This window comes from Propithecus coquereli, unplaced genomic scaffold (assembly GCF_000956105.1).
Source record: "Propithecus coquereli isolate 6110/MARCELLA unplaced genomic scaffold, Pcoq_1.0 Scaffold115, whole genome shotgun sequence".
NCBI lineage: Eukaryota > Metazoa > Chordata > Mammalia > Primates > Indriidae > Propithecus > Propithecus coquereli.
The window spans coordinates 4,532,319-4,546,304 of record NW_012135525.1 but is presented as its reverse complement, the minus strand read 5'-3'; the positions used below and the strand labels follow the sequence as shown (position 1 = coordinate 4,546,304).

Sequence of the window (13,986 nt, the reverse complement as noted above, 5' to 3'; positions counted from 1 at the left end):
CAGCCATTGATTGATTATAGGAAACTACTTTCCATTTAAAAATTCTTAAGACAGTAGGAATTATTTGAGACTGAGAAGGAAGCCTTTTAATTTTCTTTCTTCCTTGTCTTACCTCATACCTCATTACAGTCTGAGGTTTCAATTGAGCATTTCATTTGATATGAACTACTCTCTCACCAAGATAGAATCTTTGTTCACACATATAACACTTCTCCAAGGAAAGCAGGATACAGATTCCAAGAATTCTAAGATAAAATTACAACTGCCACATGTCAAATAGGCCTACACAGAATACTTAGTACCATGCAACATGGCTTTTCCTTTTTGGTTGTTTTTATAAGCTTTCAAGTGTGCAAAGAAACACATACAGAGCCATTTCATTATCAAGCATGCTGAAATTTCGAAACCACAACAAAGGAGTTTCTAATACAGCAGCGCCCATAATGATCCAGCTACAGGATACCTTTAAAATCAAACGCCGGCGAATAACTCGGGTAGTGACTCTCCGTTCTTCCTCTGAACTTGAACCACTCTCACTGTCTTTCAAGTCCTGATAAATGCATTTTTAGTATAATTTTACCATCACACTTAAAACAAAAGACATTCTGAGAAGGGAAATCAAGAGAGAATTACATTCATTTGCTGTTTCTTACCCACTAAGGAAAATCATGATGTATATTTGTGAGAATCTTTAAAAAAAATTTAAATGGAAGAAAATTTTGAGCAGAATTCTAAATGAAATTACTTTGTGTGTGTGTATATAATGCAAAGATCAAAGTCATTAAGTTATAAATTATTAAAAATAATTATAAAGCCTTTTTTGCATCAGAAACTACATGCTGAGCTGGGTGGGTGGCTCATGCCTATAATCCCAGCGACTCAGCAGGCTGAGGCAGGAGGATAGCTTAAGCACAGGAGTTCAAGGCTGCAGTGAGCTATGATCATGCCGCTGTACTTCAGCTTGGGCAACAAAGCGAGACCTCATCTCTTAAAAAAAAAAAACAAACCCACTACATGCTGCTATTAGTTTGAAGAAACATTCATATTTGTATTTCTTTTAAAACTAGTTTTAAATCAATATTCATTTGTCTTGAATGTGTAACCTTGTAATTTGGACCACATAATTGGTAGAGTTTATTCAAATGAATGAAGGAATAAATGTGCAAACTAGAAGTCTTTTTTTTTAAACAATTGAGAAGACTATGATACAAACAATAAAACAGTTATTGCACAAAAGATTAATTTTTAGGCAGTAAGAGTAGGAATCAGTAAAAACTACCAAGCGGCAAATAATTCATACTTCAAAGGAAAAAATATTTTTAGCTTTTACTTAAATACCATGGTGAAGAATATTTACTGAGTGATTTTAGTTCTAAATTTTAGTGGTGGAACTCTGAAAATCAGAATTATTTTTTATTGTATTTTATTTTCAAAGTTCACTAGTTACTTCAAATCTAATAGTCCTGGAGATAGAAGTTGTAATTGCCATTCATTGGAAAAATGTATAGCAATACTTGTAAAAATAGTGAAAAAATAAGTATAATAGAAGCTGTAGGTGTTAGATAAAATGCTTTATGAAATGTCAGTTGAGTAGATAATAAGTGAGGCTATTTTTTTCATCAAAGATAAACTTCACAAGTATTTAAAAATCTTACAGTAATATCTACCATGACTTTGTAGGAAATTTCATCTGAACAAAATACCCCACTGACTAACATGGTTTCAAATGGAAATAGCAGCCACTTTCTTTACAAGGAGTAAGGACTTGAGAACTGAGTGTTCCCTATTACACTTTTAAATTGTCAGAAAAGGACAGTAAATTCAGGACACTTAGAATAATCTAAGTATTGTGGAAGGAGGTCCTTGAAATGGTTCAAGAACACAGAGAAAGGTAAAAGGAATTCATGCTGATGAAAGAAAGGAGTTACTCATCAGCATCCCAGGATTAATGGGTTGGATGAGGCAAAAGGGAAAACTGAGTATGAATTATCCATACATAGAATCTTAAACTGGGGAAAGGTTTTTACTTAGGTAAATTCAAGAGCAGAAGAACATAAGTTAATGTAAACATTAACAACAAACCTAAATGTCAATTATACCATAATCCTCCAAAGCATCATTTGAGACCAGCCCCTTACATAAAGTGGCCATTTGGCCAATGTTTCAGTTTCCAATTTCTCCCTGGAGTCTCTGCTAACCTGAAAGGGAAGGGTAGAGAGAAGATGGTAGATAGCACAATCTCAGGATCAGGATTCCTTTTAGAGAATTCTCCAGGAATTGGTAAAGAGGGAAACTAGGAGACCAAATGGAATTTTCCCAGTACTCCTTGCCATGGGTCACGTGGAAAATAGCAGAATTTTACCTTGTAACAGCAGGCAGTCATCCGTGTAAGAGCCGCACCCGGACTTTTGACCTGATTTTTTAGGGGATAAAAAGGGGGCTGTTTTCTGAGATCATACATCAGATAACCTAGTAAGTTGCTAATATACTATGGTATAGCCAAAATATACATCCTAAACATCTTTAGATTTCGTGTGAGGTCAGGCTCATATCTCCCAGAAGCTTTATTATGGATTTTTATGATCATGAAGTCTTTGTGCATTAAGTGGAGGACTGGTGACCAAATACCAAAGGCACAAACTCATTTTTAAGAAATCTTTAAAATGCCTTCTACTAGCAATTATCTTCCATTATTGACAAACTCAGCTGAGTTTCCATTCAGGGTTAAAAACTTTATTTTCAACCTCATTCAATGAGCAATATGTGTGCACACAGCAATATTTATTTACATTTGTATAGTAATTTGCCTTTGGAATATCTATGTTGATTTTTAATAGGTTTTTGCAGAATAAATCTTCATAGGAAAAATATCATTGTTATTACTTCTCCCTATATTTTGTGGGCTCATTTTAAAAGGGAACATACAGCATTTTAAAAGGAGACATTCCATCCAAACTCACTGCTTAAATTCACTAAGAGTCAAGTGAAAGACAGAAATCAATATGCGAAACCACATTTGTCAGGAAGGAGTCAACAAAAGGCCTGAAAAAGATACAATTTAAACAGAAAAGCTTAAAAGAAAAACCATTGATTCAGTCAATGTTTAATTATTGATTTTACTTCCTCTCATTTTCCCTTCTAACTAGTAGGAGAGTAGACAAAAGAAGGGAAAAGGAAAGGATATGACTAATTGATAATTCAATTAACTAGCTCCTGAGTGACTGGGAGTTTACTATGTCTTTCTAAACCTTAAACTACTCCCGAACTCACCATTTTAGAAAAGACTTGTCTTTCTTCTCCCAAAACACTACAGTGGGTCTTAAATGAACTAGACATGTCTCAGGGAAAACTCCAAGTGCTACTATTCCAAAGATGTATAACTCTCAATCTGTGTCTATTGCATAGTTGATGAAAAGAGTCAAAAATTGAGAGAGCAAAAAGCAGTAAAAAAAAAAAAAAAAATGTAGGAAATAGAAATGATTTTTATTCTTACATCCATCTATCAGTCATAATTTCCATTTAAAATATTTGTAATATCTAAAAATAGTAAACCTCAAAGAATAAAAAAAATCTATTAGATGGTACCACAAAACCATAAGTACAAGAGCAAGTAAATTTATCACAGTAAGGTTTTCAAATTATTCGAAACAAATGTTAAAACAATTGTCAACTTAGATACGAAAATTTAAAAAATGATACTTCTAACTTTGCATTTCTAACTGCTGTCAACCCACCACATTTAGGCTTGGGAACTGTGTCTCTTCAATTTTTAAACGTACCTTAAATGGGTCAGGTGTGATAGACTCTTTAAATTATGCCAGCAAACCAGAAAGGGTCAGAAAGTGGTTGGAGTTACTTAACATCTCTGTGATTCTGTTCCCTTCTGAAAAATGACTAAAGAGATAATCCTTTTTCCTACCCAATGAATGAAGGTACGATCAAATGGAACATGTTTTACTCAGTACTTTCTTTACCTCTGCCATCAGTGCTACAATTTCACACATTTGTAATTTAGAAATAGTAAAGAACCTTGGGCCCAGTGCTACAAGATTAATCAAAAGAAGCAAAGCATCAGTACTTGCAATTTAAATGATAGCTTACTGGATGACCAGGAGACCTACCTTTTGCTCAGACCCACTGGACCCCTCTTCTTCATGGAGGTTAAGCCGTGGCTTGCCATCTGCAGAAGTCCTACTCATCTTTTTCATACTGACAGGCACACAGGGTTTAGGTTCTTCTATTACAAACTTGCTGGTTTCTTCCAGGGATTTATGATATGCTGCTAGTGGTGATGCTGGTTCCTCAACACGACCAGATCCGTGTATTTTTGGTTTCAGAGTTTCCTTAGCACTCTGTTTTCCTATATCATTTTGAGATTCTGGAAAGTAAGATTTTGTCTTTGCTTCTGAAGTGACTTCTGCATGGCTTCCGTTTGCTTCAAATTTTCCAGGGTCTCCTTTGAGATATGAGGTAATGGAATCTCTACACTGGTCAGGGCTGCAAAAGATAAAATGTGCAAATTTATACTGGCAACATATGGCTGAAAATGGGCTTCAGAAGCTCTAACGTTTTAACAACCATGTCTTTTAACTACTTCTGAAGGCATAAAATACCTAAAGTTCCAACTCCACCAATCTTAAGAGGATATTTCAAAACGCCTTTAAAATCACTAGTTAAAAAACAAAAAACTCCTGACAAAGAAAAAAATGAATTCTTGTGGCATCCCCAGGAACTCCAAATTCCAGTTCTTTGTATGTTTTCAATTGTAAATCCTGCCATTACAGTTTTCTAACCGTATACCTTTATTCGAATCTCATCCTTCTTCACTCTTGACCTCAATGGTGATCAGTGTGTTGGTGCTTACCTTTTGCTTCCACCTGTGTGAGAATTGTTTTCCCTTAACTATTAAAAGTCTTTTCCAATATGTTCTCTTAAATTGACCTCTAATTTATTACTAGTTTCAGTATAGGTTGTTCTTCATTTTATTTTGTAGCTTGTATATTAATTTGAGTGTCTTTATTACCTGTAGAAGGCAATAATTAGGTGCAAAGTTTTATATGTATAATATATATAATGTATGTGTGTATACTTTTAAATCTGATTCTGATTATCTGAACACATTTATTTGAAAAAGCCTGATGGCACACCCTATTCTGTATGAGTAAGGACAAACAATCCCAGCATACTGGGAAGATCCTATAATACATACCTTTATGATTTCTGTTTAATTTTCTATCCCCAAGTCCACATGGCTTGCCTAAGTTCTCCTACCCTACATATGCTTATACCAGGAGCAAAGTTACTGGCATTTTCCTACTTCTATGACTCATTAGTATTTTTTCTACATAATTCACTGGCAGAAACTATATAAAACAAGGAATTTCAGCCCGTTTAATAATCATGAACACCTTTCCTACATCAAAGTCTATTTCCTGATATGCAACTATAAATTATGTGACTATATCTGAACATAGGTATCAAAGTTAGTATTATTTGTTTTCTTTCAATAGTTTCTTTGGTAGGCCATATACAGAAGTCACTGATGCCTCCACTTTCAAAAGGAGTTTTGTAAATTCCCTCTTAGGGAATTTTTATTGAGCAAGAAGCTTAGCAGTGATATGAAAATATTAAATATGGTTATATCAGTTCATTTTCATCCAACCTAAATTTATTACTAGTTGCCACTGAAGTAAAATGTATTTTAGTCTGATATGTGTGTAAATAAAAATAATGCCTACTATTACTGAGAGATTACTTTTCGCATTAGTCATTTGGTAGGCATGACACATGCTTTCTTTTTTAATCTATAAACCTCTTTGAAGAAGGCAGTAGTATTCTTATTTCTAAAGATGATTAAAGTGATGTTCTTAGATCTTAGAAATTAATCCAAAGTCACAATATACATACCTAATGGTGGTGGGATTTGAACCAATGTCTTAAGAGACTCTAGACTCTCACCTTTCTAGAGCGGGGCCAATATAAAAATGAACCAGATTCATGATCAGGGAATTACATTGATTATAAACAAATATCTATCATGGAAATATTATTTGAAGTAGAAAATTATATATTTCAGATTATGAAAAATAACATTCATATGGAAAAATAGAAGGATATATAAAATAAGTGTTTTTCCTAGTCGAGGAGGACAGATGACTTTTTTCTCTGCATTTTCTACAATTTTAAAAATTGTGCAAGAAGAAAGGAAATCTACCAAAATGTTAATGATGGTTATTGGCAGGTGATAGGGTTGTATTTATTTTTTTACCTGTATTTTAATAAATAGTTTAATGAGCATATTTATGTTTACAGTTAAGAAATAATAGAAATGTTTCTAAAAGACTTGGACTTTTATTTATTTTGAATGAACAATAATTACTGATTATATGAAAGGAAGAATGCAAGTAATAAACTGGAAAAGAGTAGTCTTCTAAAAGAAAGACAACATATACATCTTTGGCATGTATATAAAATGTCTTGCATTTTACTTCAGGTTTCTGATAGTTTTGAAAATATGTTTAAATTTAAATTCACTTTCTTTCCCTCTCCAGCTTAACATAATGAACTGACCTTTAAAGCAGGTATTATCCCCAAACTGGAATGGTAATTTAGAAAGTGTCATTGCTAAAAAGCCTATATTTAAAACAAACTATTAACAGGTAACCTGTGTTTCACTTTCCTTTTTTTGAAACAGCCATACCTGTCATCCAGTCGATCTAGTAACCCACCAGTTATTCTTCGAGCTTGAGCAGGGGCCTCTAGGTTTCCGCTTGATACCTCGTTCTGCCAACCTGTAATTGAAGACATTTCCAGTTCTGCTTGCTGAACACGTTTAAGAATAGCCTGTACTTTTTCTTCTGTCATCTCCTCAGACTCTACTCCTTCTTCAAGTTGAATGTCATCAAATAGGGATTTGAGTTTTTCTTCCATCATCTCCTCATCAGGACCAGATTTTCCTTTCTCCTGCTGCTCAGAGCTTACTCCTACTTTTCTAGTCTGTTTCAATGGCTCTGCAGGTTTAACATCTTTTGGGGCCCCAGCCAAACTTCCGAGGTATTGAGGATACTCACTCAGACATACATCCTCCAACTGGCTTTCATCTATATCCACTGCTTCAGGCATTTCTGTTAAAGGCACTGAGTCTTCCAGTTTGCTGTCTTCTAAGGAAGTATCTTCTGCAGTTACGACTGGAGGTCCATCTGCTGAATGTTCTACGTTTCCCTGGGAAGGCACTAGCCCATCACTCAGTCTACTGGGGGTTCTAAGGGGAGACTCTATGCTAGAGATATCACTAAAATAATCATCTTGCTGGAAAGGGGTGGGTGGTGTGTAGTGCAACCCTGTGGGGGTTTCCAGTTCCACTTGAAGGGAAGGATAACCTATGGAAGACAGTACATTTGGACTGACTGGAATGAATTAGAATACATCAAACAAAAACACATGGAATGACTAAAATTATATTAGGTATGAAAATGTATGATGAATTACAGAATAATGATAAATTTACTGGTTTAGTTCAATTAGATGTAATACAATGAAATAAAAAGCCTAGTGTAAACTATAGTAAAATAGAATATTAAGATATTGATTACTTCTATCAATTTTGGTAATTATAATACAACAATTTAAATATACAAACTAATTTAATCGAATATAAAGTCAGTTGTCATTATATAAGATACACTTGTTCCATGGCCAAATTTATTATCTTCCTGTATTTAGCATGCAAAATTCATACTGTGGTGGACTGAATACAGCAAGCCACAAGAAACCAATTTTTGTAATTACCTAGAACTTAAGAGCTATACATATGATCAATGCAACCTGACTGTAATTCTTGTTCACATGAAATTTACAGCAAAGAAAAATGAATTTAATCTTTGGAAAGAAGTGATTATTAGATTTTAGAGCAGTGGCAGTGAGAAAAAATTTACAGAGATGTTAGGAAAAGGATTTAAAAAGTAGACAAAGTAGAAAAGACTCCATGTAAAGTTTTTGGGTGTCATAATGTGACAGAGATGAAAGGGTTGCGGTGTATATGGAGGTCTTTGTGAAGTTGGTGACGGGGTCCACTCAGAGCCACAAATCCAAGAGAAAAAAGAAATGATACACAACAGAGATAGTAGGAAAACCATTTGCAAAGAGCACTCTGAATATTCACAACAATGCTATGAAACACGGAGTTTATTATGCAGCCTACACAAAGGGAAGGAGGGAGCTAATCCCTTGTTTTGAACATTGCTATGTGGACTATGGAAGTATTTTTCTGCTTTAGCAGAGAGAAAAGTCAACAATAGTCTGGTCATGGTGAGGAAAGGAAGTTTCACAAAAAGTTCAGCTAAGAGGAGAGACGGGAAAAAAGGCAACGAAGCACATTTTCTGAATTATTGGTCTATAAAACAAAACCCTAATTTTTCCATCGGTCTGAGGTCAATATAAACTTAGCTGTTGCTGTAAATTCAAATCGCTATAGGTAAGTGGACATTTTTCAGTCATGGTCACCTATAAATCAGAATCTTATTGAAAAGTCAGCTAAGATTAGCTGAGGTTTATAACCCGCATAAGTGAAATTTACTTCATACATACATTCCTAAATTTCCCTAAGAAATGTTTAAACAAGGAATATAAAATATTAAGATACAGCAACAAAAAGCCTTTGTGAACTTATTTTAATGACATTCTAATTTTAAAATGTTTAAATTAAATGAAGCTTTCAAGGTCACTGACTACTTCTGTTGTGTTCTGATGATCTTTTTTATGAGAGTAATTTTTAAAAATTTTTAAATATTTAAAAAAACATTTAAAATTGTTTTTCTTTTTTTTAATTTCGGAGTATTTATAGGGGTACAAATGTTTTGGTTGCATAAATTGCTTTGGTACTGTTGAGTCAAAGTTATAAGTGTGCCCATCACCCAGATGGTATACATTGTACCTGTTAGGTATTACTGAAAATATTACTTATTTTTCCCAATAATATTAAAAAGATCTATATCTAGTACAAAAAGAGTTTGGTTATCAATATATGGCCTCACATATAAGACAAAGCCTTGAAGAGACTTTGAAGTCTCTTTAAAGTCTTGAACCTTTTTCTAAGGTTCTATGGTATTTGTAAACTTAATAAGAAACCACTTTTTACTTTATTACTCGTTGTGTTTACATTATGTAGATAACAGGTATGTTTTAAATTTTCTGTTGACGGTAACATTAATAAGCGGAAATTTTCTAAGAATTTGAGATCTTTTTCCACCTAACATATGCAGAATTAGAAGTTAATGATTGTTTGTCTAACTTTGCTAGTTTAAAAATGGAACAGTAGAAAAATATCCCTGGCTCTTCTTCCTGCCTCCACACCATCATCAAATTTTCTGCTCAAAATTCACATAGGAATAAATTTCCATTTGCGAAGGTAACACAGGACTATCTTGGAAAACATAGTAAGATATTTATTATGCTTTTCTTAATACTTTGAAAAAAAGCACCAATTTACATAAAAAAGTGACTTTATATAAATTAAGCTAATGTGAAAGAGGAATTATGTTATTAGTTACATTTATGCTCGTTGAATTAGATATTATACTGCCTTTTATAAATAATAGATTAAAGAGTTTTTCCAGAGGATAAATGGCAACATATGAAGTTAAAATAATACTAAATAACTAAAACACTTGAGTGAGACATTAGACTTTTTCAGTGCATGCTTTAATACTTGGTCCCAGAATAGTAAATTGTCATTTTACGTTGACTCAATACCTTATTTGGTAAAAATGGCTCAAAATTATATGAATAAGAGAGATCACTAGTTTTTTTGGGTTAATATAAAAATTAAAAATGACAAAAGTATTCTCTAGCTATTAAATTATCTTCCATTTGGTCATATTAAATATTAGAAATACCAACTCCTTCAGATAACTTATGCTTTCATACTTCATTATTTGTAGACTCTGGCAGAGAAAATGCTGTAAAAATGAGAAATTAAGTCAAGCAAATCACAATTTAGTAGGTTTTAAGTGACTGCCTTGTCCGTTTACATTTTCAAATTTTATCGAATGATTAAATATGAACACTAAATTCAATTACCATCAACAGGGTCATGGAAAACATTGTTCTCATCTGCAAAACTTCTGGTGCCTGAAATATTTCCATAATCAAATATTGGTCCTTCTAGCAGAGTCACTATATCTATTCGATTAATTTTTGTCAAGACCGACGTTAAGGCATCAGCTGAAAAGAAGAAAAAGAGGTTGAAAGACCAATTAAGTTATTTTCTTCCAGTCTACACAATATCCACACAAAGGCATTGCTTTTGCCACCCTCCTGACATTTGAGCTCCTTCTCACTCCATCTCTGCAATATCACTATCCAGAGGGCTCAGAATGTTTGCTGCTACAGAGAAGATGTCACGGTTTTAAGAATCACTTTGTAAAGCTGCGTGGACAACAGTATTCATTCCAGTGTAACAGCAGAGGGGCCTTAAAACAGCTAGATTCCTTTTAGTTATAAAAGGATCTAATAAAACTAGTTCCTTTCCCTTTAGGATGTCAAAATAGGTCACCCTCTTATTTGATGCTGAGCATTTTAATGACTTGCTAAGGTCAGGCTGACACAGGCAAACCCACAATAACTTATTCCACATTATCGTGGGTTGGCACTTGCTGAAATATAGCACCACTCCCATCCCCCAGCCAACAAAACCAAGCCAAACCCAACAATACCAGAGAATTCTCTGCCACCACAGACCAAGCTGAATCAAACTATTTGCTTCCCTAATCCTGTCTTCCTCTCTGCACATCCACCTCCAGCCATGGCAGTAATTTCAGATGTTTCTGACGACTGTCCCATGATTTAACAACCAGAATTATTTTTCACTTTTGATGGTCACGGAGAGAACGATGGACAAAATGCAAAAAATTCCCTGCTACATGGTTTCCAAAAAGTTTCCTAAGAGCAGAAGTTCAGACTATTAACACTAAAATAAATAAGTATAACTTCAAAAGACTCGCTATTAACTTCATGATCACTGATTTTTCTACATTATATGAAAATTTACAGAAAATTTAGAATATTTGTATGAACATAACAGTAGTCTTATCTAAAATATTGCATATATGCAGTTATAAAAGTTAATATAATTTCAGCATACTTGTAGCATTCTTTCCATCTCTGGTAACCCATTTTTTTAATAACATGAAGCTTTGAGAAATTAAAGAATTTGGATTTTCCACACGTATTTGATTGATTTCATCCACTGAAAAATTCAGTTCCCTTGCCAGTTCTGTAGAAAAGAAAAAAGAGTTACTAAGATTGTATACTCTACTTTTATCACATGTTTCATAAAAGTAATGCTCACTGCCACCAAAAAAAAAAATAATAATAATTTTGTAGTAAAGCCCCAGTATAGCCTTGGGCATGAATCTTTATATACTTAATGTCACAGGAAAGTAGTGATCATACTGTCTGTGACTTAGGTACTTACTTACAATCAGATTCCCTTTAGAGATAATTTTATAAAGATTTTTGGTCTTTACAAAGAGGATGTTGCTTGATTCTTCTAATTCAGCCAAATTCTCTAAAATTTGAGCACACTGTGTACAAGATAGGTAGAGGTTTATAATTCATGTATATGGCACAAGAGATGCTGATAGAGTTTGCCCTAAGCAATCTTTAGGAAGTACACCTTTTACTCACATGCTATTCCACTCTATGTGCCTTCAAGTTTCATGAATTCAGAGGTTATATGATGACTCCAGGCCAGATCATCATATATGATATATAGCCACTTGTATAAAAAATAAAAAGGAGACAGCTTTCTGTCCATCTACATGTATATACTCAAACACTCAATCTTGTAAATGCAGAATGTCTTTGCAAAGACATATATCATTTGAGTATTGCAGCTGCTTTGGGAGGGGGAAACTTAGGAGTCAAAGACGGGAAGGAGACTTTTTGTTGTATGTTTTCTTGTGCATTAAAAAAAAATTTATCAGGTAGGTATTATACCTTAATGATTATAAGAGTAAGAAATGGGAAAAAGTGCTCCCATGGAAAAGGAATTGGTCAAGATTCTATCCACCTCTATCAATATTTCTAGTAGTTTGGCAAAATGCATTCAGAGGCTCAAAAAAGTCCAGATCTTTTGACCAGGTGATTTTTTTAGGAATTTATCCTGATGATACGTAAGGGTGTATCTAAGGATTTATATACATGAATGTTAACTGCAGGCTTATATTACTGAAAAACTGAAAACAATTCACATGGTGAACAAAAGAATTGCTGGCTTGCAAACTCTTTTGATCATGGCCTATAGTTAGAAATACATTATATACCATAGTGTTTATATAAATAAAAGCAAATCTTTATAGAGCAAAATTTAGCCTTAATACATGTAACATACAGACATTTTATTTTATATTCCATTTAAAAACAAAAACAAAGCATGAATTGATTTCATGGCTTGTTAGTGCACTATGAACCACAGTTAGAAAAATACCACTGTGAGGTACATCTATTGGATATGCTTTTTATCCATTAAAGCCAAGATCAGAGAATATTCATTTTGCAGAAAGTTGTGTAGTTACAAATAAAAAAGCAGATTACATTGTATGTATAACATTGTAAAAGACTTTTTCTAAAACATCAGAGCACATTAAGATGTTAATAGTGGTTTTGAGGGGCAGATTTAAATTTTGTTCTCTTAAATGCCTAAATTTCCTAATAATATAGTAATTCTAATTGAAGAAGGTAATCTTTAAGTTTTTCATCTCTTTGTGTTTTAAGAGACAGTACTCTTACTGCCCAACAAGCCCTCATCACCAAACTGTCTCCACTGTCTGCAGACTTGATGAAGAGCAAAGACACAGATATCCTAATTACCCTGATTTATCAGATATGAATGTATCAAATTATCAAACGTACCCCAAAAATATGTACATCTAATATTTACTCTAACAAGCTAAGGACTGTATTTGCTTACAGAAAATAGGCTAATAATTTTCAGCATATAATACTGCAAAATCAACACTTATTCTAATATATTTTCAGATTATAATGTCTAATGGTAAAATATATTTTTAATTTGCTGTTAGCAAATATTTATACAATAACAGATTACTATTAACTCTTAACCACCTGCAAAGGATTACTCAGACCATCTGTATTTTCAGGCTCCACTTGGCTCCTGGGTCATTAGCGTGTACCTGAGAGCAGGGACTGGGTGGATGGAGAGAGGAGGGTTTGATATGGGCTGGTGGGGGTGAGCAGGGGGCAGAGGGCATTTAACGGAAAAATTTAGATGAACTTCTTTCTCACTATCCAGTTTCACTTTCTCCCTTTTAATGACAGATAATTGTATGGAATATATGTTGTTGATGGTATGCAAAATAACTTTAGATATAACAATGAACATTTATTATTTTAACTATTATGTTTTTTGGCTGTGCATTAAAAAATACACTCAACCTATAAAACTTAACATTTTTCAGATTCCTGTGAGGTGTAGGATTTTGGGGGCTCTGTTAAGATCAATACTATAAAGCAGAATTGTCCAGTTGACACAGAACCTTGTCTTCATCTTTAGTGAAATGAAATCAAGCCAAATATTCCTTTTCTACGCATTGATTATAAACAGTTTCATTCACGTCACAGAATTCGACTGCTTTAGTAAATGGAATGTATTTATTTACTTATATCTTATTTTTAAATTTTTAATTCAAAATTTAAACTATCACTCCTTTGTTTTGTTTATATATTAACAGATATTGCAAAAAATCCTTGTTTCCCATTATCAAAGTAATATAAGGTTTTCATTGTAAATAAATCTTTGAGCATAGAAGTGAGTCCGCATAAAGAAAAGCATCAGATAAATATGCATGCAGATTGTATGTGTATATTATAAAAGTTGTAAAGATGACTTATTTGTGAAACCTAGGCATGGATTAATTGAACTGCTGATTGCTCTGAGAACATTAACCATGTTAAAGAATTTGGATT

At 33.4% G+C, this 13,986-nt stretch overlaps 1 protein-coding gene across 2 annotated transcripts in view; it reads right to left on the bottom strand.

The window, feature by feature from the left end:
* ANK3 (ankyrin 3, node of Ranvier (ankyrin G)) overlaps nucleotides 1-13,986 on the bottom strand; it is a 515,090-nt gene that overhangs the window by 16,715 nt on the left and 484,389 nt on the right. Inside the window, exons 38-42 of one of the 2 annotated variants that reach the window (XM_012657562.1) lie at nucleotides 11,141-11,272; nucleotides 10,078-10,221; nucleotides 7,071-7,379; nucleotides 6,701-6,791; nucleotides 4,122-4,497 (exon numbers count right to left, since the gene is read on the bottom strand). In XM_012657562.1, coding sequence (XP_012513016.1) covers nucleotides 4,122-4,497; nucleotides 6,701-6,791; nucleotides 7,071-7,379; nucleotides 10,078-10,221; nucleotides 11,141-11,272 — 1,052 coding nt within the window. The remainder of the gene's footprint in view (nucleotides 1-4,121; nucleotides 4,498-6,700; nucleotides 6,792-7,070; nucleotides 7,380-10,077; nucleotides 10,222-11,140; nucleotides 11,273-13,986) is intronic. The other variant, XM_012657554.1, reaches the window with a different exon arrangement.